This window comes from Drosophila biarmipes, chromosome 2L (genome assembly GCF_025231255.1).
Source record: "Drosophila biarmipes strain raj3 chromosome 2L, RU_DBia_V1.1, whole genome shotgun sequence".
Taxonomy (NCBI): domain Eukaryota; kingdom Metazoa; phylum Arthropoda; class Insecta; order Diptera; family Drosophilidae; genus Drosophila; species Drosophila biarmipes.
In genome coordinates this window covers 15,825,514-15,853,481 of record NC_066612.1, presented here as the reverse complement: position 1 = coordinate 15,853,481, position 27,968 = coordinate 15,825,514, and the positions used below count along the sequence as shown (strand labels likewise).

Below are 27,968 nucleotides of genomic sequence, written 5' to 3'. Positions count from 1 at the left end.
CATTTAGTAAATGGTTAAAGATACGTATTATCACGTCAGGAATCAACTTACAAACGTCCCAATATTTAGTAACTAATATTAATACATAGCTCTTGTTTTTCTCCCTGTGCACACAACAACTAACTAATGCCCAAGCAAACCTGAGCATGTTCTTTCCTATAAGTGGATCGACTCGACTTGGTCTTCTGTTCCTATGTAAAATAAACAAAAACACCCCGTTGTTTGCTGAGTACACTAAAGTTAAGATGCCCTAGCAAGTTCCCAATTAATTATGTGTCTAACAAATTGTTCTTAAGTAACACCAGCTAAATAAAAACAAAGGCATAAGAACCATCTTAGGTGTGAACCAAAATATATTCACGCTTTTTAGTTTTTCACAAAACTCCGAGGATTCAGAGGAATTTCTTTGCATTACATTTCATTTATAATTTTACAGATGTCTACGTATATTTCTCTCAATTTTCTCAATTTTATCCCGAAAAAATTTCTGTGACACCCCCCAAAAAAGCATTAATAATATTGATTTCAAAACAACAGCCAAACTTCATTGAAATTGTTTTTGTAGCTGCGAAAGATATTGGTTTTATAAAGTTTTTTGGCTTTTAATGTTGTTTACTTTGTAACTGTCAGTAAAGCAAATAATATATGTTTATTGAAATTTATTGAAATTGTTTTTATAAAAGCAAGAGATATTTGTTTTCGAACATTTTTATCTTGTAATATCAGTATACTACATTTGTATCTCTCAGTAAAGCTGGCAATGTATTTTAATACAAACCTGAGTAAAAAGCGGTAATTTTTTAGAGAGTTGAAAAGCTGAAACAGTCTGACAAACGAGGACGCCATTTTAAGGCGCACAAAAGTAAACTATATTTTAATATTTGTTGGTCTGCCGAATGTATGTATAACTTTGCAGATGTATGCGTACATTTCTCCCATTTTTCCCCGAATTTATCCCGAAAAAATGTGTGTGACACCTCCAATACAGCACCAATAATATTGATTTCAGAGCAACATCCAAACTTTATTGAAACTGTTTTTATAAAAGCAAGAGATATTGGTTTTCAACCATTTTTATCTTGTAATATCAATACGTTATTTTTGTAACTCCCATTAAAGCAGGCAATATATGTTTATAAAAATCTGAGTAAAAGGGCGTTATTAAAAAGGGGTTATTTTCCAGAGAGTTGAAATGTTGACCAGGGAAAGTTGCAACCGTGTGAAAAACGACGACGCCATTTTGAGGAGCAGAAAAGTAAGCTTTAATTGAATGTTTGTTGGCCCGCCAAATACAACATCCTTCTATTCCGCCCTGCCTCGCAAACAGGCAACAAAACGTTTGAACATTTTCCGCACATATGCATGCCAGTGGCGCCCATAATGGCAATACCATTCCATGTACTTTGAGTTTTCAATTTCAGCTTTTTGCCAGCCGCATTGCCAAAAGAGTGGGCGGTGGAAAACATACAAATGGGGGCGAGAGCAAATGGAAACCGTGTCCTACGAGCTTTCTGCACCCATCTTCCTGCAGCTCTCTGCAAATATAACGAGTATATTTGGACTTTTTGATACCCATATTGTGTACTGAGAAAATAACGCAGATTTCATACTTTCGAATGAAAAATAAACCAAAGATATAAGTAACTTTTGTCCTTGAGAATGCAATAGCGCTTCAGTAAGAGAATTTTTATTTTTCACACTGAATTGAAATGTTTAATAAAACTGTAACAACCCAAAAGTGTTGGTATATAGGAATAGGTTGTGAACAATAATTTAAAGTTAAAAAAAAAGTATTAAAAAATAGAAGATTTTTCATTGTAAGACTACAATTACCATTTGCCATCATAAAAAAATCTTACCAAAGATACATTTACCTTGAGAATCTAATTTTGTATTAGTTATTAACTTAATAATTATTTTATATTTTTAATAATTTTCAAAAATAATAAGCCCATTACATTTCTAAGGAGAATGGGTACTAAAGCGAAGCCTCATCTGTGCGCAAAACAGTTGAGGCTGCCTGATACCTGAGATAGATTTCTGCTGAAGTCAGCCAAAAAGTTCCATCGAATGAGGCTCAATTTTTGCTGTAGCGATTTGCTAGCCTAGGCAACTTTGACTGCCAAATCAACGATATGATTTTTTGCGGTTGCGAAAGATTGATGGGGACTAAAAACCGAAATCTATCTTTCAACCGCAAATAAAAACAGCATTTTTACAAATATAAATATTGTATAAAAATAAATAATAATTGACAACACTGTTGGGAGTTTACAATTCCTTCGGTCATCATCAAAAAAGCACGAGGAGTACACATGGCAACAGTCAGACACACACACACCCGGAAAAACAACCGACTTTCAAGTGCACTTGGTTGCCGAAAAGTTAATAAAAATAAGTGCCTCTTGGCCATTGCCTGAGGGCCCTGGAGGAGATGAAGATGGCGATCCAAACTCCGACCCTTCCATATGAAGTGCCCAGCCGACTTTGCTAGTTAGTGGGCATTAGTAATTTAGATTGCTGCCGAATAACTTTTGCCGTCCCTGGTCAGCTGCAAACTGTTCGTCTCTCACTTAAATTCGAGGATGCCCGGATAAGAAAATACCACAGGCTGGTGTACAAGTAATAACAGTTTCGAAACGGAAGCCCTCGAAGGCAGCCGAGTGGAAATTTTTGTATGCTACGCAGGACGTTGGCCAGCCATTGACAATAATTGTTGTTGTCTGCAAATATACACAAATGTTCACAAACGCTAAAAGAAAAGTTAAAACTAGCCGAGTGCCAGGGAAAATCTCGTTAAAGTATGCAAATAAATAAGAGTTTTTGAATTGCCTCCTTGGGCTTTGTTGGGGTGAGTTTCCTTTGGGAACATATTTTCACATTTTATAGTAGTTGCGCGATACATTTTTGGCGACTGGCGGAATAAAACCAAGAATAAATTTCTATACACATGCCTGACAATGGAAAACTTTTGGCTGATTTGACAAAGCAATCTAAAAATTTTTGGAAGTCTTATTAGCAATTTTTATTTGTTGGATTGTTACTCCCAAATTAATTGTCAGCCTTGGACGGCTGTTATTCAAACAGCTAAGAATTTAATTTTTAATCTAAGCTCGTCATAATTTTTAACCAGAAAAACCTTTAAGCTTAGTAATTGATATATTCATGTTTATAAGAAAATGATTTTGTAACATTTTTGAGACTTTCTTGCTCCCCAAATTTATGCGTGACAAGGGTGACCCCACAAGGGGCAAAGCGGCGTAAGAATTTAATTTACTTAGAAAAAATGTGCCAACTGGCGAAGAGTGCACAAGTCAGCAGCTAAGACCCGGTAATCGCATTTCTAATTAAGTGCGAATTTCCAGCACACGCAGCACCCTCGTCCTGTTGGAAATTGTGTTGTCGCCTAGTTTATTTCTTTTTTTTAACCGCTCACAGTTTTTTTGTCCTTTGCCAGCTGAATTTAATTAAATTTCCACACTTCAAAGCGCTGGCAATGTGTAAAATGTCCTCAAACCAGACCCAAAAACGAAAACGAGGAAAGCCAACTTGAGGAAGAAATAGAAAAGCTGTGCGTGCGAAGATGGAAATGGGGGCGAAGGGAAAAATGGTTATAATAAAGAGAAAATCTTAATTTTTCGCCCTTCGTTATTTGCGCTTCATGTCGGTTTCCTTCAGGTTACAAATTGTTGCAGCCTTCCAACGACTTTCTGTCCATTTTTTTATTTTCTCTTTTCCTTTTGTGCCTTGTAGGTTTGCTCCAGCTTCCCTTACTAATTAATTTCGATTCATTGAGCACTTTTACAAGAAATTGCACACCCACCAGGGAGGTCGGTAGGTGGGCTTTGTTTTTTGCGTGCACAGAAAGAAATTCTTAGCAGTAATCATTTAAACCAAGTAGTTAGAAAAAAGTAGCAAACAATGAAGGGATTTTATAGTCATTTATATATCAAAAAATCAAACACAAATTTATGCGGCTAAAATTGTGTATTTTCCATATCAATAGTTTATTATATTTTTGACATTCATACACAGGATATTTGTTTGCATCCATTTTTTTGTGTGTCACAATGTATCTTCTACGTGACCCATTCCGTGCCACTTACCACACCCAAACCCATGCTCATTCGCATTCCGATTCCGATTGCCATTGCATTACGTTTCACTATGGCACGGCAGGTTCGCTACTTCCATTTTCCATTTTCTATTTTCCGTTTTCCCTTTTTCCTTGCTTTTCCCTGCTTTCACTTGCAGCAGCTTCAAAGGCGGTCTCTGAATGCCTCAGCAAATGAGCGTTTCAAATTGTTGGCAACAAATTTGCTGCCATTGAAGAAATTGCTTTCAAGTTGTAGGAAAAATGGAGGAAAAAAAGAGCAGAAAGCCGATGGCTCCGTCCATGTTAACAATGCTCTTCTGTAGGTGTTACTTGCCACTTTTCTATATCCTCTCGCCCCATCGATGTGTCAATTAAATGGTTTTAATGTAATGCATGTGCTTGAGGCTGGCACTAAGCCGTGAGGATACATATCGCGCGCTGACAGGAATCTAACGAGCTTAGCACAATCGACTGAGACATTCCCTATCGCTGACATTTCAAAAAGGAAATTGCAAAAAAGAGGGGACTTGGTGAGCCAATTGGCAGGCTGATGAGAAACCACACAGAAAAAAAAACCACATGTAAATCAATTAAAGACATCCGAGAAGTTTCTACATCCTAATTTTCTGGCCTCACCTAATCTAACGAAAATTGAATTTGACTTTTTAATTTTCTGGGTGCCTTATAACAAACCAGCCTTGATAGAATAACTCATAAACAACACTTACTCATAGACCATAAATTATCGGGTTTACGGTTCATATTTTAATCTTTAAAAAATGTATACAATTAATTACCAACCGCTAGCCTTATGTTTATTTTAACCGAAGTTTAATTGAAATCTTACCTGGTTTATTTTATTTCACGCATGAGTCATAATTTAGATATCAGAACACACATACCTTGCTTATACAGCTACAATTTCTGACGCTAGTTTCATTAGCAGGACTCGCATTTATTCTCGCAGAGCTTCCAAATTAGCAACCGTAACATAATTACCATAAAGTTTGCACTTCTCTTCACAGAATATCTAATTATATTCGCTCTCGTTGCACCCACATTATACTTTCGCCCACTCAAACAACCAATTTTGCATCTCCACACATTGTTTAATTTAAGTTTTTCGTTCAGCCTTAAATTTTAGGGATTCCGGGTAAAAAAAATGTAAATGACTGAAATGCCTGCTGAACGTTTCGTGTGCAAAAATGGCGGGCCAAAACTTTACATTAACCAGAAACCCCAAAAACCTCGGCCCCGAATCCACACAGGCATCCATGGGGAAGAGTGCTGGCAATGCGGGAGTGTAATAAAAATGCAAAACCAAAAAATACAAATTAAAATAAAGTAAAATCAAGTCACTAAGGCTAAGAAGAATATTTGGTACCCTCATAAGCTACTGACTGTATAGCAAACATTGGGTTAATACTATTTCACTGGCATTTAGAATAATAAAAACACAATATGAAAATGACTCATTTATTTATTTACAAAATACATAATTAGGCTAAGTTATAAACACACCATTAAATTTTCAGCTCTCAAAGGTATTCCAGATTCCGCAATACCCTTAACTGGACGCAGGAGCACAAAGAAAGTGTAGCGAAAAAGGGGAGAAAGAACCGACACCGCCTGCACGGAAAATGTATTAAATTTTTAGCATGCTCATTAAAAAAATATTAAAATAAAATTTCTATGGTTACCGCTCGACGAGCACACACACACCCACGCTGGCAGTGGCACTAATAATGCCCACATGTATTGCGAAAAAACGTGGAAAATAAAATAAAATGTGAAATTGTCTGCCTGATGGCAAAAACATGAGTTGACCGAGCCCCCCAAAGTTTTTGGGCTGCGGAGGGTGAACACGAGACCACATTAAAATTGGCATCACACAAACATCACCAGCACACACACACACAGCCACGAGCGGTGGTATGTGCGCATTAAAACAACGCCATGTTGCCGCCACCACCACCCACCAGGGGCCACCCACAGAAAGGATATCACAAGGGCGCAGCGAGGCTAAGGGCTGAGCGCCGAGGCAACGATATGTGAATATCAAGATTTAATTTAAAGTTAACTAAGTAAGATTAAGCCCTACCAATGCACACACACTGGCGCAAACAGACAGCCATTTGCAGGGTGCAAATGTGTAAGAAGAGGCGGGGGTGGCTGGGCGCTGGGGTGTCGGGGTGGCAAAGGGGTGAGTTTGGACGGGGCGGGATGGGTTCCTTGTATCAAGTAGAGCAGAAACTCTTAATAAAGCAATTGCCTCTGGCAGTCAAAAAGTAAACGTCGACGTTGTGCAGCAACGTGATTACGGCAGAAGGAGCAGCGGGGGGTGTGTGGGCGGTGGGTGGCGGCTGGGGGTGAAGCTGGTCGGTGGGTGGTACCTTGCCTTTCTGTCCAGGGCCACGACCCCAGCAGGATGTGTATGTGCCTGCACTTCCACTCATCTGTTCACACTGCAGAAATAGATATTCATTTAAGTTATAGCTGAAGTAAAAAGACGTGTTACATTTTTTAAGCTAACAAGTTAATACATTTTGAAACAAAAAAAAGTAATAATTAAAAAAACAATTTATATATTTAATTTAAAAATTATATTTATTTTGATACAAATGTAATGAATTATATTGTAGTATCCATTGCTAAAGCAATAAATAAAATTCCATATTTATAATTTAGTAAAAACATAATAAATAGAATTTAAGAAATCAATACAATAAATAAATTTCGTTATTACAATTTTTTAACATAAATATAATGTAGAAAATCGTAGTCGAAGCTGCAAGTTAGTTATTGAATTTTTAGGTATTTGATTAGTAAAAAAAAACTGATAATTTTCCAAATTAACATTTTTATATAAAAGTTCAGCGTTGCCACAATATTAAGTGTATTTTTAAAAACATGGCATAAAACAAAAGCAGTTATTAACCGTTTTTCTGAATTTTTATAGCAAAATTGTAAGTGTGCACTGGAATACCTTTTAAAAATTTCCCTTAGCCCATTGCTTTTGCTGGCCATGACAAGGACCGAGGGCCAATCGGGGGTGGCAGAGGGCGGCAGCAGCTGCAGATGAAACTTACTCACGCCCTGAAATATCAACTAACCAGAATACATAATAATATATTGAATAGAGTGAAAGCACTAGAAGAAATATGAAACGCCAGGCCAGGCAGGGCGTAACGAGACTGTGAACTGAATTTAATTAGGTTTTGGAGTATGGATTGCAAGGCACGGTGGGTGCTGCCCAGATAAGAAGCTCGTATAATAACTGGTCTATATCATTCATAAAAAATACGTATTTCACTTAACAATCCTAAAATCCCGGTTATAAACGTATAAAAAGGTATTAAAAATTGCACATCTCCCTTTTCTCCCATCTGGCCCACTGTCACAGCTCTGTGCTTGAAACAAAATCTCTGCAGCTAAAGGCAAATTACACAGCGAGCAGCATCATCAGCATATTATTTGCAGCACCCAGCCAGCACATGGAGCGAGTACTATGGTATAGTGCCATTATAACTACCCGGACAACTCTGGGCTTTAAAGGGCCAGCCGCTGTCGAAAAAAACGAAATCTCTCCTTTGTTATTATCTCGATCCGAGGGGGAAATCTAAATTTAAACATAAACATAAAAGCAGGTTTTTTGAAATCTAGTTTTGCATTTTATAATCTGGCGGGGGTTGTGCAACCAGCAGGAGTTGGCTGATATAAAGAGGAGGAATCCGAAAAAGGGGTTGGGCCTTCTGCAGTTGATGATGATGCTGCCGCTGGGAGGGGCAGAGGCACGGGGTGGCGAGTGGATGAATCGAACTGGTGACAGTTGTCAGATACATATAGTCAGTCGCATCGCCGAGGGCCTTAATAGGGCTTGGATTACTCGATTGGGTCCGGGGATCAGACTCATTCCACCACGCTCCGCCGGAGCCCGGATTCCGGATCCCGGGGCCTTTTGTGCCTTGTCAAAGGGAAATTTTTTATTTGCCTTTCAATGCTTCGCGCTTCATAAAATTGTTGCCTTGGCAACGGGACAATTGGAGATGGTCAAGGCTTTAAAAGGGACTTAAATTATATTCGTTTTTTATTCAAAGTACAGGCCACCGGCGTGGCCTTTCATTAATGTGCGGCAGGAAAATGGTGAAAGGGCATTTTCGGCATAGCCCAAAATTTACATGACAAAGTTACTTCATTGGAAGTTTTTGCATAAATTCAGCAGCAAAAATGACACACAAAATTCAAGGACCTAAAAACCAGGTAAGCCAAACTGCACTAAACGTATACTCTACACTGAAAAAAATACAAAGCTTTGTAATGGGTACTACTGTGTGACACAAAGGACTTTTCAGAATGGCTTGAATTTCAATTGAATAATATTTGCAGAGCAACCGCAAAGATGTACAAAGGGACACGCCATAAAAAGACCTGGTTTTTTTTAACTTCATAAAAAATATTTTTTATCCCGTATTGCTAATTTCTTTCCGCTTGCGTAAGCATATCAAACTTCGTAAATGATTGGCCGCGTTATGGATAATTTGTTTATGCGTGGTTGCACTTGAATATTGGATAACTTTTAGGAATTGCAACGGATTGAATATTTAATCAAAATAAATAGCATTAATTTTCATATTTAATGAAGCAACACTTCATTTAAACCTGTTCCCCGGTTGCTGGGGCAGAAATTCCCTTCTCATTAAGAGTGTGAGCACTGCTCATTAATGCTGCATGGCAACCGGCTCATTATGAGGCCGAAATAAAAAACACAAAGTACAAATCCAACAGCAACGAAACCAATTAAAAATAAAAATAAATACGTTGAAAGCATAATACACGAATAAAATCCATATACGTCCGGGAGCAATAAACGCTTACGCAATTTAATTGCGCACAAAATGGCTGCCCAGGACATGCCAGACAAGTGTATGCGGAATAAAATGGAATAAAATAAAAGACCAAAAATCCCGTCTTTCAATAGAGCGATAATTAATATAAAATAAAGTCCGATTGGGCAAAAATGGTAGGATAATCGGGGATGAGTGGGCACACAGATCGCATAATAAAGTGTGGCGAACATAGAGGAAATTGCAGCTCATTGTCATGTTAAACCAACTTAAATTCCCGGCATGGCTTTAAGTCTGTGGGCCTATTTTCTTGTAATATTTGGCTAATCCTGTGCAAATTTAATACTCCCGCCAGGCCGCTGTGATAAATGGGCAAACACTTAATGGGTCCTGGCACGGATTTCAATTATACAAATGCCTGGACTATTTAGTGCGTTCAATCCGCTTTTACAGCCGGCATTAGCCGCTGCCCCGAGGCCTTCTGCTTATTAAGAAATATCAGCTGCAGAGGCCAGGACCTTTTCGCTGGCCCGGGGCGCCAGTGTGCAGTGCTTCTCCTCATTTTCATATTGCTCTTTGCCGGCTCATCATAATATTGCCCCAGCCAGCCAGGAGGCCCCCAAAGGCCATTCTTCAGTGTCAAATCCCCGCCTCCCCGTACTTAGACGGCATACACTTTTAATGCGTGTCGCTCACATTTTATGAGCTGTCACAAAGCACAAGGAGGAAAAAACCAGGAGAACCAGGGGGAAAAAAAGCAAAAATATTACCAAGGAAGTGCGCACTCACGCAGCTGTGACCAGCATGGCAAATAAATGAAAAAAGTTCGGCAAATAAACAAAAAAGGGAAACATGCTCCAAAAATGTAGGTGGAAAAGTTATGCACTTACTCGTCCCCGCCGAAGCGTTTTTGGCCTCCATCCACGTGGACCAACTGCGACTCTTATTTAATTAAATGTCAAATGCTGGCCGACAGTTCGTTTGATTTGAACAGCATTTGGCGGCTCTGGGCGAGTGGACGGTCCATGGACACATTTGATTTATTCCATTTCGTTTGTCTGCCGGCATTAGAGACAAGAGCCATGGCTGAAAATTTTCATTTAATTTGATTTCACACATCGGTGTGAGGGTTTAATATCCATGACGAGCGCACAGAAATGGGTTCGGTGGGTGGGAACCGAAACATATGACTTTATTTTCGCTCTCTTCGGTTGACTAAGTCAAGCGAATTAAATGAGATCTTTATAAATCGCTGCGCCATTCAATAAACTAGAAAATGCGGCCTAATCTTAAAAGCTTAGTATTCTAACGTAACTTCCATATATAAGGCCTTAAAATTGCCATTACGACAAATAGTTAACAGTTTCTAAATCGCTCGTTTTAATACAAAATTACGGGCTTATCCAACCAAATTATTTATCAGTTTTGTTGCTAGTAGCATTGTTTTGTACTGAAAAATAAAAATTTGTGTATTTTTCTCTTTTTTTTAGAAATGATTTTAGATATTTCTGAACTCCTATTTGCGTTTCCCAAAATCTACCAATCAAACAAAGCCATATTGCTTGCAATTTCAACACAATTATCGCGCATACGCATCGTTGGCAGTGGCTGCGTTTATTTTCACTACGTCGTTTGCCAGGCGAATGCTTTGAAACGGATTTAATTACCAACTAATTAATTTGCACGCCCCAAACCATTGTCCATCATGGCTAAATATTTCAGCGAATTAGTTTTTAATTTCATATACGTGTTCAACGACCACAACCGCAGGCAAAGGACTCATATTTCGGGCTGTCAGAAATTCATTTTAAAATGTGCACAATTTTCCTTTACCTATTTCGTGCAGAATTTTACCCTCCAAAGCACTGTAAACGTCCTTTGCCAATGATTACGTTGAAATTATTGTGTTTTTCAATTTATTTCCTCCACGATGTGTCACATTTTGTTTTCGTTACATTAGTAAAATAATTTTCCTGTTCATTTGCAGCAGCAGCTGCCCCCAACTGCTTGACATAATTTTGCTAATATGTGAGCACATTTAATTAACCACATTTGCCAAAGAGCATTCCGGAAATTCGCCGGAAATTCTTTGGCGAAACATCAAAGACAAGCTTCAGTTCCCCTGCCTTCGCAATTACGATCTGCACATTCGTTAATTAGACATGCCTTGACATTGCGCAAATTATCAATAATGCACAGAAAGTCCTGTTCTGCCAAGTTGGCCTTCCGCTTGATTAGCCAAGGGGCGAACTGGCACCAAATGTTGCTTTAATTAACACTGAGCATTCGCATTCGATCGGATCAAATCAATTCGATAGTTAACACAGCATGTCCCTTATTTCGCCATTACGGGTCTTGTAATTAGTGTAATGCACTGGTGGTTCGCCAATTAAAGATAAGAGTTGTGATTCCGCATTCAAGTCGATGTAGTGCATTTTGTTGAATGTCATGTTTCTTGTCGAATTGTTTATACTTAAAACAATTTAAAATTAAAACCATTTATGAAGGTATTTACTTAAATATGACACTTTGCTTTTCATCTATGGACGGGCATATCAACGGTTTGTGTATTGGTGCACTGTGGGTGTGTCGGCAGAGGCTAAGCAGAGGCCCGTTTATTGGGATCTCTGATTTAAATTAAACTCTGTTTGATAATCATATAAGAAATCCTTCAGTTAATGTTCAATTATTTATTGGTTAACGGATTAACTACATTAGTCTTGAAAATACTTACAAATCCAAGCTTATCACAAAACTAATCCAATAATACTGCAATATTTCGAAGAATTATTACTAGTGTTCTGCGTCGTAAACACGCCTTTGTATTTTCTCTGCAACTCTGAAAAATGAAACGGCAATCAACTGTGAAGCCAACTTTTATCTAATTGTTGAGTAAATAAAGCTTTCCTGATATACCAAAGAAAGGCGCCCCTAATTGCATTGTATTTGGGTAGCAGCCCTGGCCAGGAAAAACCGCAGCAAGTTGTTGCTTAGGCCTGCGGCGGCCTAAACAATTTTCCAAACTAATACCCCGCTGGGAAAAACCTGAGTCACATACACACGTTTCGGAAAAGCCATGGAAGAGGCTGAAAAGCAATGAACGAAACGAAGCGGAGCAAAAAACCGAAATCCCAAAAATCCCTTGATTTATTTCTAATACTTATACACACATGTGGGGGGGGGTTCAAGGGGCAGCAGAAATATCCTGGTAAATAGAGCAAGTGAAAAGTTCTCTCCCCGAAGAAAAAAATGCAACAACAAGAAGGAAAACTTTAGCATTTCCCTCAGGAACTAAATTGTGCCACCGGCGGTTTGTTTGCTTCCTTTCAACTCCACATCCCGCTGCCTCTGCCAAAGGCCTGCGAACCACTCAAGGATTCAAGGATATGCGACCATGCAAAGTGAAGCTAAACGAAAGTGCCTCAATTTAAGTTGTAAGCTGATTTGCTGGGGCGTGTTCGCCCCACGAAAACCTTATATATTTGGGCGAATACATATGTACAGCCAGGACATTCGCACATATGTGTGCGACGGGTGGGGGTCGCTCATTGAAGTGGAAAAACTTTCTGGCTGGAGTAGCAACAGAAAATGCTTAAAATTAAGCCAAAACTTTGGCATGTATTCCCTTTTTTGGCGATGCCATTAGCAGGGGTCTCATACATTTCTAATGAAGTTGGGTGAGTTGGCAAAATAAGGAGAAGATATGTGTTTTCGTACCAGGTTTGCTTAAAGGTTAAGTGAGCAGGAAAAATTACCGCTTATTTCAAATAATGCAAATTTGATTTGGAATAAATAAAAAACTGGGTATTAATTTAATGTTCTTTAATAAAGGCCTATCATTTCTTACTCTTAAAAGGTCGATATTAATTATTAAACAATGTTTTTATTAAAATAGATTTTAAAAAATACTTAACGATACTCGAATCAGCTAAAAGAGTGTAAATACCTTCTGTAATTTCTTCCCAACATTTTGTTAAAAATCTACTCTTTGTGATTATAAATTTCTCAATGGGACTATCAGAAGGGAATATCTGCTTCATCAGAAATCCATATAAACTTTTTCCTTCTTATAGACAGCACTCCGGTTAAGCGGAGTGAAGGCTTCTTGTCTTTGAGCTGGCTGTTTTGGTCTGATTTTGACACAAATCCCTTTGGTGCTAAAGCAATTTATGCGGTTTCCAGCCGCCGGGGATGGGATGAGGGCTCCACCCACTCTCCCCGGCCGAAAAACACACAAATACCCAACCAGCTCAAGATGTGCGCTCCGAATACGAGAATAGTTTTTCTGTGAAAGGACGAATAAGGACGGGGATTAGGGGCAGAAACCCACATGCACTTGGCTGGGCTTTGGTTACGGCTGGTAGGTTATGGTTAGATTGGTTGCTCCGCTGCTGCTGCATAAGTGCAATTTTATGTTTGGCCCCGAAAAGTTGCCTGCTAAGCGAAGTAGTTGATAAATGGCACACCGACGAGGACCGATGGAAATCTAAAATCCAAATCCCTTCCATGCCCAAAACAATTCACAACAGCAGCCTGAGTGTAAAAAAATGCAAATTTCTGCGCATAAATCTCAAATATTTCCCAATACATACATATACTTATGTATAAATAAATATGGTCGCTGTTTTTTATGCCAGTCCCATATTGAGGATAAAAAGCAAGAAACGGGCCGGGCGCCACCACATGCCACGCCTAACGAGACGCCTACCTTGCCGAGTGCCACATGGCCGCAGATAAACCGTCCGAAAGTAATGCCAAAACATTTCGTGTCATAAATTTTACGGCCAAAGCGCGAAGGGCAAAACAGCACAAAAGCCAGCAACACCCCAAAAACCACAACATAAGGGAATATCTAAAAGTTAGCAGAGATTGGTCGAAGTTTCTTTGCCCTTACAATAACAAAGGGCAATCTAAACGTAAGCTGGGATTTATAATAAACTGAACCAGGGCTATTAATATTTTATTTTTTGTAGTTATTGGTAAGAAATCTATTTTATACACATTTCAAATGTATTTTTTTTTTTTTGCCTTTAAAAATACTCTATATTTTATGCTTTCTTAACTTACATTTTATTTCCGCGATTCTTGAGAAGTAAAAAATAAAATAATGGCATATCAATATATTATTTATTGGGACCTTAATAAATACCAATAAAGTTGTGTATATCCCATCTCGAAGTAAATTCTGAATGCCTACCAATTTTAGAGCATACACAAATAATGAACATTACAATAAATATTGATTTACAATTTTTTGCACATTAACTTAAAAAAAAACAGGGTTGTAGTCGAATAAAGTTTTAGAATAAGTTTGAATTAAAGAGAAATTATTTAAGGTACACAAAACCATCAATATGCTCTTGCGGTTTATTAAACATAAAATTATCCGCTGCATAGGTCGAAAATTCCGCAGTAAATTTGATTAAATTTCAAGCACGCTTTGTTGTGCCACTGATAAGAACCCAAAGGCAAGCGGTAATAGAATGCTATTTAGCTTTTTGGGGGAGTTCGTTGAGCTATAAATTAATTTAAGTGCCCGAAAATATTTTTGATAACATAAAGTGTAGCCAAGCGAGTCCTGAGATCCCTTTTTCTCCTTGTTGTTATTTCCCGACAAGGCCTGAAAATTTAAACGGCCTGGCCATTAAGCGAAACGAGTTGGATATAGTTTAATGGCTTCATCTTTTGGTGGGGGATCTCGGGGTTTTTCGGCTGGTGGTGGATTCTGTTGCTGCCCCAAACGTTGCCCATACTCAGCCGCAGTTTGGCCAATTCTATTTGTCTTCTGCCCGAAGATTTAATTAAAAAAGTCGAAAGCATGCAAACGAAGTTTTTTAAGGGAAAGCAAAATGTGGTTGGCATTAGCCCGAACTTTCAGGCGACTTGCCATCGAGTCCTGGCCACAAAGGATGCGCCAAAGGAAGGGATGCCGCAAACTTGGCAAACTTTAGCAGAGCATCTCGTTATCATCGCCCATCATCAGCGTCAGATACGAAAATAACAGACACAACAAGAACAAAAATCGATGGCAAGCCACTCATCTTCGATTCGTTCGTTAGCAATACTTTTAAAGTAAATTGCGGCAGACCCGGGAGCTAGGACCTCATGGGTGTGTTTGTGGGCTGGTGCGCGGACTGGGTGCGGATTGGGGGTGTGGGATGGGTGGCAGGGGTCTTCCTGGATCCCCGGGAAAGTGCGGCTCTCTGCACACGTTACGGCACTTTGCCCTCGCTCCATGCTTCGTTTGGTTTGATTTTTCACTGCTCGTCATGGTTTATGATGGCTGCTGCTCCCGCCGAGGATGGGAAAATTAATTGCATGCAAATATTGACAGAGCAAAAGTAAATATAATTTCATTGTTTACTCATAAATACGCATTATTTAGAAAATGAAAATAGAAGAGCGCCCCGTACCGGAAGCAAAGGAAAAATGGGAAAATCAAACGAAGAAGTAATTTCAATTAGCCAAAGGTTGTCGGTCTTCTTAGAGATTTAAAGTGGAGTGCACTTAAACAAAATTATTTTATTTAAATTTTGAAAAAGTTGTACGATTCAGCAAAATATTTATCGGAGTGCCGGGAAATCGCTGCGTTTCATATGTACATTAATATACTTCTTACAGGACTTCAGGGTCAATCAATTTCTGTGATACCCCGGATAAGTATCTATACCTAACAGCCCAAGCTTTTTGAATAACTATCAACAACAGTACCATTTCCAATTTTTTTTTAAAAAGTTTCTTTATTTTTAAAAGTACTTTTTTTATATTTTTTTCATATCTGTTTTAGAAATTATTGTATATTTTTTTGAATAGTTCCTGTTTTTTTTGTTACCTCAAATCACTTATCAAACACAATATACTGGGGGACACCAGGTCGTCCTCTAAATTAATTTCGTAGAAATATTTTTGCACGAACATCCAAAACTCAGAGCAATCCGAAGGATACTTAAGTTGTAGGACGTAAAACATTTTGAAGCATATATCAAATACACTGAGGAAACTTGGCAGTGCATACTTGATGTTATTGTAGAGCATGTACAACTTGGAACAGCTGAAATCCAAGCCCACTGAAACAATAATGGGGTGCATACTCTCTCCGCGATTGTAAAGAGTGGTTCGTAACAGCTGAATTTCAGTTTCCACATCGCTATGAGTCACACCTTGAACCATAAATGAAAGCTGCGAGTCCTTAATTGATTTAATGAAATTTTTGTCTCTAATTTTTCGTTTTCCGAGCGAACGCAGCAGAACATGCAGTAAAAGCGCAAGAAGTTGATCAGAGCCTATTGAAAAAATAGTTGTGTTATTAAGTAAAAAAAAAACAAGTTACAAACCTTCAGCCTGAGCATTAATTTGTTCCAAGTAATTTAAGTGTACGGAATCCGTCAGTTTGGCATTCAATATGGGAAGGATTTTCTCTCTGAAAGACTGCCACTTTAAAATTAAAGAAGAAGTTTCCGGATATAATGACTTAAAGTCCATCTCCACCTAATGAAAATAATAAGAATTAATATGTTACAAAGTTTTGGATTAATGATCCTACCAGGCCGTATCCCAAGAAGTTAGAGTACTGCGGCCACTGGTTTAACACGTGACATATTGCACTTTCTTGCCCACCTGCATTAAGAATTTCTTCTCTTCGCATTTTGTAACACTTACGCCACATTTCAGACACTTCGGACCAAGGCTCGCTATTAACTTTTAGCCATTCTCGAGCTTCATAAGCTGGAACAGAAAAGAAATTATACTTTTTGTGCAATGGATTTTATTTATAGACCACCTTCTTCGTTGATATATGTCATTTCATGGCTGCCTGCAAGTTTATTCCTAGATGAATCGAGTACTTTTCCACATTTTTTCAACTTTTTTATTGTATTGTAGTACCTGTCATAAAGCCTTCCGGCTGCGTGAGGACCAACGTTATTATAGTAGATTTTCTGAAAACCAGGGTATTTTATGAAAATAACAATGGAGTACTGATAATTGTACCTTGTCATCATTGAATTGTGCTTCTATTTCGCAAGAAATTTTTTCAAAGTCCGATCTGGATGGTTTTATTTTGTGTTTTATGATGTATGTAACAATTGCCTCAATTATTATCCTTCTAGTCGCATCGTTAAGGGGATTTCCATCGCTGACTGCTCGTTTCACATAATGTCCAGTATAATGCTCAGCCAGAATCAGATCAAGGTCCTAAAAATATATAACTAATTAACATTTATCTTTGTAATATGAAAACTTACCATAACGACTTTGTTGCTTTGCCACACATTTTTCGAAGTATATGAGGATGTGCTCGACTGTGCCTGGCCGAAATCCTCGGCATCTAAATCTGCTGCCACAGATGGTGTTGACGTCACAAGCTTTTCAAAACCCTAAATGTTTACGAAAAAAATGCATAACTTTTGCCATTTTTACACAGCCAATAATCTTACGAATTTTTTTTTCCACTCTGTTAGATGGTATCGAAACTCAATTTTTTCACCTAACTTCGAATTACGAAATATTTGTGTCAGGTCATCTTCGGTTATAAAATTAAGCCTTTTTAGGGTAATTTCTTCCTCTATAAAATGATAAAAAATATGGTTGCATTAAAGATTATTTTTAAACACTATAAAAAAAATATGGGTTTATACCGATTTTTTAGCAACTAACTTAAAATTAAAAGAAAAAGGTTTTTTCTTCTTTTGCATGTCAACTTTGGGTAAAAAAACACTTTGAAAAATTTGGTGATTTTCCTTAAAATAAGAAATAAATTTATTGCTAGTTCCTGTAGAATTAAGAATAATATATCATCGTCTATTTCATTTTTCTTTGTTTATTACTCTTCTAAAATGTTAACAAAAAAGTGGTTTAAAGTAAATAATTTTACCTATATGACGTTCGATATGTTCGAACAGCTGGAGTTGGTTGGGACAGATTATAAACAGCTGGCCCAATTTAAACAATTCAGTTATTCAAATTATTGGTAATGCCTGTAAATCTAATAGATTAAAAACTAGTTTTCTTAAAAAGTCAAATGACTATAATGACATTTTACATATTGACAAATTAACAAAATAATAAATTATAATTAATCAAGTTTTTATTGGTAAACTGAAAACGGTCACACCTTAGATATGGAGGTGCGTAGTAAGTATACTATTTTTACAGTTATACCAACATACATTTATTGGTACGGATATTTGCTTGCTTATAAGTTTTTAAATAACTGGTTGAACCAAATATCGGTTACACCCCACAGCAGTAATTTTACAATTACCAATCATTTCTTACCAGTAAAGTACTGAAACAAGTGGCCGGCTCCCCAGCTTTCTAGTAGTTCTTTCAGTTCGACGTCAAACATGCTGCACTCACAAAGGCCGAACGATGACTAACCGGTTCGCAGGTTGCGCTGGTAAATTCAACTACTTGTGTGGTATACTCATAGTTCGCCCAGCAACAACCATAACGACAAAGCAAATAAACTTGACGCCAAACATGTTGTTCAGGTAGATATATTCGTATGTATCTGTTCAGTTTATTGGTTTGTGCAAACGTTTGTAGGAAAACACTTTAGTCTTACCAACTGCGGTTGTAAAAACGCAGTAAAAAACAAAAATGCATATAATATAATTTTTTTTAATTGTAATAATAACTAATATTTCGAATGTTAGGCTAAAATCACGTTTTTAAATTCAAAGTTTTACCAAAAATCCAAAAATGTCATATGCCTTTTAATATTCTGATTAGAATTTCTCTTTAACGTCACGCGTGTATTCTTCTTCAAAATATATCTATATACGTTGTGTATCGGCAATCGAGTTCACAATGTATCGATAACGATGATTAATAAAAATTATATTATAGAAACTGCACACTAGAATACAATGCAAAACATTATGTTCACACTTAATACTATTTACATTCACATGTGCTTACATTAGTACACACTAAAATACTATGCATAACATAGCATTATATTCACAATAAATATATTAACATATGTTTACAGTAGAAACCATCAAAAACATTTTAACTAATAAACAATTTTTTTCGTTTTTTTTTGATGATCCTTAACGAGTTGTACTGTTTACCTCTTTTCTTAGAGGTGCCTACGGAGGCTTGGTTGCAAACGGCTCATTAATTTTTGTTTTCCGATGAAAATTTGTGAGAAAATAGTTTTCATGTTGTACTTTGATGTGATAATAAAATAAATTATCTGACTTTAACCGTATCGAGTGAATAATGCATGAAAATTTGACTTTTTTTAATAAAAACAAGGAAAAACGCTACAGTCGAGTGCCTCGACTATCGGATACCCGTTACTTAGCTTAAGAGAGCAAAGCAGCAAAGAATATGTTATGAGGGCGACATACAAATTAGAGAGTGCGTTAGAGTGGGCGTACAAAATTTTTTTAGGTCAATCGACGGGTATTGATGTGACAAATACATTTTAGCAAAAAACATTTTTTAGCTTGAAAAATGTAGCCATCGAAGTTTTGGGCGGTTTGTGGGTTTGGCAAAATTTTTGTAGGTCAGTCGATAGGTATCAATGAGATTGTTTTTCTATCATAAAAACTGTAGGCGCCACAGAATATTCTAGCTCTTATAGTTTCCAAGATCTTAGCGTTCATACGGACGATCGCTTTCTTCTACCTGTTAAATATTTTCCGACGAATCTAAGTAGTATAACCTTTTACTCTACGAAAGACGGGTATAAAAAGAAAGAAGATTATAAATCATAAAAAATCTTTTCTTGGAGAAAAGAAAAAAATTCTTTTCCTATAATGGGAAATATTTTATAAATTCTATGCCTTCTTCCCAGTTTTTTGATTGTATAAACAGTTTTTGCTCCCTAGGATTGGGCTCTCAAGCCCTGCCATTTTATGTGGTAAAATATACATTGAAGAACGGGATGGGCTGTACTGATTTTGTAGGAACTGCCCTAGGCAGATCCTAGAGTTCGCACTAATCGATTTAAATGTTCGTCGAAAGCGCTGTTGTCTAATTAGCATCATTATTTCTGATGGGGTCATGAAGGCAACAAAGAACGCCGAAATTCCCGCTACCGAGAACGAAAAGCAGGATGGGGTCTCTAGTCTGATGAATGGCAAAATGCTTAGCAAGGTAATTAATGGCAGAGTGCAGGCGGGGAGACGAGGCTTAGCGATAATTAATGTGCCTGCTAAGCACGAACATGAGTCCCCAATGGCACCGTTGAGCAGTGGTTCCGGAGTTGATAAAAATTGATGCCAATTAAAAGTTGGCAATCTGTGAAGCTGTCAAAATGGGTCAAGTTTTTGGCTTTCCCCGAAAATTCTCATCTCGCTTTTCAGGAAAACTTTTCGACGCACAAGAATGGCCTTAAATTGCCCACAAAAGAACCCTCAATGTTTAAAACCCTCGAGCAGGGACTGAAAAACAACAATTTACGCTTCACAACTTGCACGAGTGTTGCGCTTAATCGTCAAAAGCACTTCTTATCGGAAAGCATTTCCTTCTACCCATCCCCCAAGGAAACTTGGCTCATAAATTATTACACAAAATTAGTTGCACTCTCGCCGGAGGAAAACCAAGGGATCCAAGAAACATCTTCAATGACTTAAAAAATTTAAAGCCTGCTGGGAGAATGAAATATGGGCGGGCCAAGACAAAAAGCTAAATAATCACAGACATGTCGGATAATAAATGATTAACGTCCTGTCCAGGTGGTGGGTTGGACTTTAAGGAAAGCAACCCATTTAAGGTCATTTGTATACATCTCAGTATTGCCAGCACTTTCTCTGCCCGGAGATTTCTTTAGATTGGGGGAGAAATGTTGACCATTTCAATGACTCAAATTGATATTGATGACCTAGTCCCATTAAGGCAGATTTTATTAATGAAAAAGGGAACATTTTAATCACAATAATAACTTAATGTTTAACGTACCTCAATTATTAAAAAAAAAAGGAAATGTAAAAATGAAATCACGGTTTTTAAGTTTTTATATAGTGATATTTTAAAACAAACAAAAAATATCGATCAGTAGGCCATCCACATACATTTTACATGGTAAATCAGTTTCTAAAAGACAATACAACAAAATCTGCTCTATTAAAATGCGAGAACGAAAGCACCGAAAGAAGGTGAGCTTACAGGAGGAGCGCAAGGAACGAATTTTGAAATTTCTTCGCGAAAATCGAGATTCCCAGCCTATTACTTTAGCGGATAAGAGAACACCTGCGAGCCAAAAGAAACCACCTCAAAGTGTGGGTGTGCGAAGGTGTGCGAAGAAGGATCTTACTTCGTGTTTGATCGCAACACCGCCAATTACTCCGCGATTGACAGCCGGTAAGTGAAAATGTAGTACACAATAATCCAATCCGAGTTTAAGTTTGCCAGCTCTTTCCTAGGTGAGAACAACCCCGTCGTACGAAGAACAGGGAAGCAGCCCCGGGACGATGAAGAGTGCCAGTTCAATGCACCGGGTATATTCTTCCTTAAGGGACGAAACGAAAATCTAAGCAACCAAGAAGTGTTCTTGAAACCCATGAAACCCATACGCCAGGAGCTGAAGAATAAGTGCGACTTCTTTCCAAAATATGTGGACCCGTCTCCCTTCAAAGACAAAATGACCCAGACGTTATATAGGTAAGATGACTTCCTGATCCTGCGAGAGGATATTATTAATCCTAGATCCTAGGGAGTCCTCGGCGCAGACTTTGCCCTATTTGCCTGAGATCTACGACTACGACAAAGCCCGAACCCTAGAGCTCTTTACTCTGCCCTCAATTCTTTCAGGCGACAAGCCACCAGGACTTTATGAGGTAGAAGTTTTGGAGCGCTCTCGAAGGCGTCGAAAGTTCTTGGAGGCACTAAAGATAAACTTTAAGACCCAGCGGCTAAATGATCGACAGCTGGGCATAAATCGGTACAATTCGATTTTTGAGGCCCTCGAATGGGAGCACTGGGTGGAGCGGGAGGAACAGATACAGGACTGCCAGATGCGGCGGCTGGAGATTGTGATCAAGATGTTTGACAAGCGGGAGAGGGAAATGCACGCCGCCTCCAAGACGCGATTGGAACGAGGATGCGAACTGATCGAGAAGCGTCGCAGGGCGGCTTTGCACAAGAATGAGATCGAGTACCAGCGTGGCATGCGCCGCATAAGCAAGGAACTGGGCAAGACCTCGATTAGATGGGAGAAGCAGACACCCATGTACTCCCTGGGATCCCCCTGCTCCGAGTTCTATGCTCCGCAATTGAAATACGGGGTGGATCCGGCTCGTCGCAGTTTCTCTTCCACCACGGCCACCCGAGCCTTCAACATGAGAATCGACGAGCTGGAGAGGCAAATAAATCTCAGAATAGTGGAGTGCCCATTCGCCAAGCTAAAGCAATGGTCTCAGCCCAAACGGCGGCTGTTGGAGATCGAGCATCGTTTCTGCAAGGAGGAGCACTTGCAAAGCCTTTACAAATCTCTGAAGACCCTGAGGGCCAGCTATGAAGATCACAGGCCAAAACCCGAGTGCCTCAAGGTGCGCCATATGGAACCGTTTAAAACTGGCAGATACGGCAGGATGACCCTGGCAACAATTAAGAGTTTCACCAGCCTCTATGCAAGGAATGAGGAAGTGGCACCCGACTCCTATAGGACCTCGCAAAGGGAGGCTTTCGAGCAGCATATTAAACGGCAGAAAGCCCAGATCCCGGCCGAATATGCTCAAAAACTAGCGAGGGACGAATCGAAAAGCGACCTAAAAAACATGATGGTCGCGTACGAGGGCAGCTTGATCGGCCACATGATGCAGTTCCTCAGCGATGAAATGGCTCGGCTGAAGGAGCAGCGTCGTCTGCACTTTTTTTCGGTTTTGGCCGAAAAAGAGCGTTGGCGGCGCCAGGCAACCGAGGCGGGATTGCGGCAGAAGGAGAACGCGATGAGGATGCTCTACGAGGAGATGTTCCAGCAAATCAATGTCAACCGCTTTGATGTCAGTGATCACTTTGTCCACAGTATCCTGACCACCGACTTGGGTCACATAGCTGCCAACGAAGCAGCCGAGACAGTCACCGAAATGGCTAAGCAAATTGATGTGGACATAGAAAGATGGCTGGAGAGTTTCAAGCTGATACAAAATCCTCTCAACTACATTCCTCTGCGCCTGATGCTGCAGGACATGGTCTGCCCGGACTTAAATGCTGCACTGCAGCGCCACGAGAAGACCATGATTGCCCAGTACATAGTGGACGATGTGATCTTTGCCAGAATGTGGAGGGAACTGGAGCCGTATGACATATCAAGCACCCTGACCAGCGATCTAATTGACCGTCTCATCGACAACGATCTCTACTTATTCTCCTCTGAGAGTGAAAGTGAAGCAAACCAGAAAACATCCTGGTACGAAGCCCATGCCATTATCCGGAAACTTAAAAGACAGTCGGTTCCCGGCAAACGCTGGAAAGAGGAGGCCGAACGCATCGTTTACGAGAACTACAATGATCTGTTGGATAATATTTTTGATGAAATTATTTACAACATGGAAAATCCACCACCCATCGAACCGGTCGTAATACACGCAGAGTATTCAAACGAAAGCCTTTTGGGCACAAAGGACATTCTAATGAATAACAGGTTTTTCGCCCAACTACAGGGAAATCAATCTGATACGAGTGCCTATGACAGGCGGATAGTTAAAAATCAAATTTTAAACCTAGTCAAGAAGAAGAATCGACTTTCCAAAAGCAACCTCGACCCAGATGAAATATATAAGAGACCCCCACCACCGTCGATGGATCTGAAGTATCTAGAGACAGAGGCGGCAGATGCCGAAAGCGATGACCCTTGGCCCTGGCTTCCAAATTGCCCAACTCCGAGCCTCTCAGAAGTAAATGTTGATGAAAACGTCCATTTTACATCGGCAGTTACCTGGAATCCGAAGTAAAAGATATAAATGAAAGAGAGTAGGGATGGTGTTATCCCAAACTTATATTTTTACAATATTCTATCTGTATATTTTTAATAAACATTATTGCTACATGTTTTAAAAAATATGGGTTTATCTAATTCATACGATTAATTTTTTTTAATACTGATTTTCGGATATCTTTATCTATATATATTATAAAAGATATAATATATTTTAAAAATGCTTAGGATATTCATTTATCATTGAGACTTATATAAAATGGGTGTCTGGTAGTGGACTCCCCCGACTTAGCACTTAATTGTTGAGTTCACGATTATTAAAATTAAAGAGCGGAGCCGCTTTTAACTTTGAAAGAAAGTCCATCAAAAAGGCTTTAAGATTAGCACAAAATTCTGAAAAAAAGCTGTATTAGCAGCTTCAAGACTATTTTTTTGCCAGCTCCCGAATGGGCTCCTATCGATTGGGCAACAAACAATGTGGCTCCCTAGCAGCCAGTCGGTTGCCTGGCGAATCGTAGTTGCTTCTGGTTGACTGACTAACCCAATGCTTCGCACAACCCATAACAGCTTGAGCTGAGAGGCGGCAAGATGAAAAGCTAACCCAGTAAGCTACTTATATAACAGCTGAAAGCGTAAATTGTGAGCGTGCAAAAACACACTTCAAACAAAAACACCTAAAAACACGAAAAACTAAGATATTCAAGCGGAATCCCACTCACCAATAGTTTGAGATGCCCTCGGCAAAGGAGAAGCGCTTGCGGAAGGAAAGAATTCTGCAGTTTATCAGGGAAAACCGAGAACTCAGGCCCGTTAACACTACGTCGGCGCTTCAGTCAGCTTCCCCGAGAAAAGAGGACTCTGGGCGACAGAAAAAACGCGTCTCTTTTACCAGTGGCAAACAGCAGAGAAGCTTTGGAGACTCGCCCGTGGGCAGGGACCACGAGAATTACGTTGGACAGGGCCTCACGTCATGCCTAATCACAAAGCCCTCGCATACCAGATTAACGAGCGGTCTGTCGAGGGAACTCGAGTGGTATTATATTTTTCAAAAATTGCTTTCCCTTGAATCCAGGTGCCAACGATCCAGACGAGGGTGTGGTGGAAAAACAGCATGGAACAGACCACAAATGCCATTTCAAGTCGTCATGCTCCACGAACTCAGATTCCCGACTAGCGGCCGGTGGGTCTATCCTAAGGAAGCACCTTCTTAAATACCTCTTTAACTTGTATTTCAATGTTTCTAGGCGCCAACAATCCAGCAGCGCGCAGTGTTGGCCGACTACCTCGAACCGACAGTGAATGCCAATTCAAGGAGCCAGGTATTTTCTTTCTGCAAACAGTGCATTCAGACTATGCCACCCAAGAGGTCAAGCTGAACTCGAAGCCCTTGAGAAAGGAGTTGAAGAACAAATGTGACTTCTTTCCGAGATATGTGGACAATCGACCTTTCAAGGATGAGGCCACCCAAACCCTTTATAGGTGAGGTGACATCTTTAAGATTGAATACAGTATTAAAAGTCCCATTTCGTAGGGAGTCCTCGGCGCAGACACTGGCCTTTCTTCCCGAGATTCTAAATCAAGAAAAATCAGAAGCCTATGAGCTGTTCACTTTGGCCAAGTTGCTGCCGGGCGACAAGCCACCAGGACTGCATGAAGTCGAGCTCCTAGAGCGGGCTCGCAAGCGATGGGATTTTGGTAAAGCTCTGAAGGATAACTTTAAGAGACTTCTGCGCGAGGCCAGAAAAGTTGCTATAAAAACCCAGTACAAGGAGGTCTTGGAAGCCTTCGAGTGGGAGCAGTGGGTGCAGCGGGAGGAGGACATACAGGAGTGTCAGATGATGCGTCTCCAGATCGTGATCCAGATGTTTGACAAGAGGGAGAAGGAAATGCACGCCGCATCTAAGGCCCGAATCGAGCAATCCTTTGAGCGCATCGAGAAGCGTCGCCAGGCGGGTCTGCGCAAGAATGAAGTCGAGTACCAGAGGGGAATGCGCCGCATCAACATCCAGTTGGCCAAAACCGCCAGAAAGTGGGAGAAACAGAGTCCCATGCAAGCCCTGGGATCGCCGTGCTCCGAGTTCTACGGCCCCCTCATAAGACATGGCGTTGATCCGGCCCGACGATGCTTTGAGTCCTCCACTGGACGTAAGGCATTTGACATGAGGATCGATGATCTGGAGAAGCGGGTCAATATGCGTAATGTCCAGTGTCCCTTCAGCAAGCTCAAGGAATGGTCCAAGCCCAAGGAGTACGACAGAGAGTACGAGCGAAACTTCTGCAACGATGGCAATCTGCAGAGGCTCTACGAGTCCCTGAAGACACTAAGAACTCAGGCGGACACGGCGAAGGAACCGCCTCATTGTCTGAAAACACGATTGCATATAGAACCTCGAACGCCCAGTACTAGCTCAAGCGACTCCTTCAGACCCTATTATCAGGCCAGGAAATCAAGATTTGTGGAATTACCCGATTCGACCCGGGCAACCGGTAAGACAAGCGCTAAGGTTACCATTCCAAAGGTCGAGAAGCCACAGAGGGGCTCTGTGACAGGCCGTGACGACTTGGAGAGCCTGATATGCTCATACGAGGGCAGTTACATTGGAACTATCATGCAGTTCCTGGCCGACGAAATGCAGCGACTGAAGGAGCAGCGCAAGCTGCACTTCTTCTGCATCTTGGCCCAAAAGGAACGCTGGCGGCGTGAGGCCGCCGAGGCGGGACTGAGGCAGAAGGAGAACACGATGAGGATGCTCTACGAGGAGATGTTCCAACACACCAGTGCGATTCACAGTGAAATAGCTAATAAGTATGCCGACACCATATTGGCGACCGATGTAGGCCATATGACAGAGGACGAGGCCATCGAGTCTGTTACTGAGTTGGCAAAGCAAATCGACGTGGACATAGAGCGATGGCTGGAGAGCTTCAAGTTGATCCAGAATCCGCTCAATTTCACTCCACTGCGACTGATGCTGCAGGACATGGTCTGCCCGGATATGGGGGAGGTGCTCCGGCGCTATGAGACTTCCATGATTGCCCAGTACATAGTGGAGGATGTGATCTTCGCCAAGGTGTGGCATGAGCTGGAGCCATTCGATGTGGCCAGCACTTTGACCAGCGATCTCATTGACCGCCTGATTGACAACGATCTGTTGCTGTTCTCGTCGGACAGCGAAAGCGACAGCCCCCATAACACATCCTGGACAGAGTCCCATGCCATAATAAGGAAACTCATTCGTCAAGCGGTTCCGGGGAGACGCTGGAAGGAGGAGAACGAGAGGATTGTCACGGAGACGTTTAATAGCCTGTTTGACGATGTGTTTTCCGAAATTCTATTTGGCATAGAAAATCCACCTGGCGTTTTGCCAGCCGATCTTCTCCAGCTTTGTGCAAGCAAATCATATGCCTTCTTTGCCCACGACATTCCAACGAGATTGCCCTCAGCGGATGACTCCTCTCGTTCGGATTCGATGCAAAATACGAATCTTTTACGGATGCAATTTCTATCTCTCATTAAAAAAATTAAGGAAGACAAGATCACCAAAGAACTAGTGGGCGATGAGAAAATTTCGTCCAGTGTAAATGATGCTGAGTTATTTGACAACTATATACAAAGCGAAGTACTTCAAAAATCAGAAATCTTAGGAGCTGAGACTCCAATCATACAACATGAACTGGTAAGCATCCAGAGTACCGTCGATCTAGCCGAACACGAGGATCATCTAAATGAGCTGCGGAGTCCTTCGTTGGTGCATGATATTTTAGTGGAAGAAAAAGATTCATCTAAAAGTAGCGACGAACCAGAACTAGACCATCATGAGATACACCATGAAGAATTGGAACCTGAAGATGTCGAAGAAGAATATTCATCAGATAGGTCTTTGAAAGAAACCGATGACTCAGCAGCCACCTATGATGATGAATTCGAGGATGAGCACACCGATATGGGTGAAGAGATCGTTGTTTATATCCCCAAAGATTCACAAGTCTTCAAATTTAGATAATTTCTGAAATTCCGGATTTTCAATTCTTGGGTAACGGTACCTTTCGTTACTTTCATACGCAAGCATTTATGAAATTTATATTTGAAAATCAGTACGAATAAATAGTGTAACAATCTAGAAAACGAGATATGAGC

The 27,968-nt window shown here is 40.0% G+C and overlaps 3 protein-coding genes across 4 annotated transcripts; 2 read left to right on the top strand and 1 right to left on the bottom strand.

Moving 5' to 3' along the window:
• Window positions 1-15,687: 15,687 nt before the first annotated feature.
• LOC108033477 (uncharacterized) lies at window positions 15,688-18,579 on the bottom strand. Of its 2 annotated transcripts, XM_017107815.3 has the most exons (9): window positions 18,217-18,579; window positions 17,376-17,503; window positions 17,184-17,315; window positions 16,930-17,133; window positions 16,825-16,877; window positions 16,721-16,767; window positions 16,484-16,665; window positions 16,275-16,428; window positions 15,688-16,223 (listed from the first exon to the last, which is right to left on the bottom strand). In XM_017107815.3, the coding sequence occupies exons 1-9, from the start codon at window positions 18,284-18,286 to the stop codon at window positions 15,769-15,771; spliced, it is 1,425 nt and encodes a 474-aa protein (XP_016963304.2). In that variant the 5' UTR covers window positions 18,287-18,579; the 3' UTR covers window positions 15,688-15,768. The 2 variants fall into 2 exon arrangements, with proteins under 2 accessions (XP_016963304.2, XP_043950144.1); XM_044094209.2 differs by having other exon boundaries at window positions 16,721-16,877; window positions 18,217-18,577.
• A 2,353-nt stretch (window positions 18,580-20,932) lies between these two features.
• On the top strand, window positions 20,933-23,945 carry LOC108033325 (cilia- and flagella-associated protein 91). The gene is made up of 3 exons (XM_017107610.3): window positions 20,933-21,255; window positions 21,318-21,555; window positions 21,608-23,945. The coding sequence occupies exons 1-3, from the start codon at window positions 21,024-21,026 to the stop codon at window positions 23,844-23,846; spliced, it is 2,709 nt and encodes a 902-aa protein (XP_016963099.1). The 5' UTR covers window positions 20,933-21,023; the 3' UTR covers window positions 23,847-23,945.
• Window positions 23,946-24,423: 478 nt separating this feature from the next.
• Window positions 24,424-27,959, top strand: LOC108033830 (uncharacterized). The gene is made up of 4 exons (XM_017108456.3): window positions 24,424-24,841; window positions 24,903-25,010; window positions 25,075-25,309; window positions 25,362-27,959. Exons 1-4 carry the CDS (start codon window positions 24,562-24,564, stop codon window positions 27,832-27,834), a joined length of 3,096 nt encoding a protein of 1,031 aa, XP_016963945.1. The 5' UTR covers window positions 24,424-24,561; the 3' UTR covers window positions 27,835-27,959.
• Window positions 27,960-27,968: the final 9 nt, after the last annotated feature.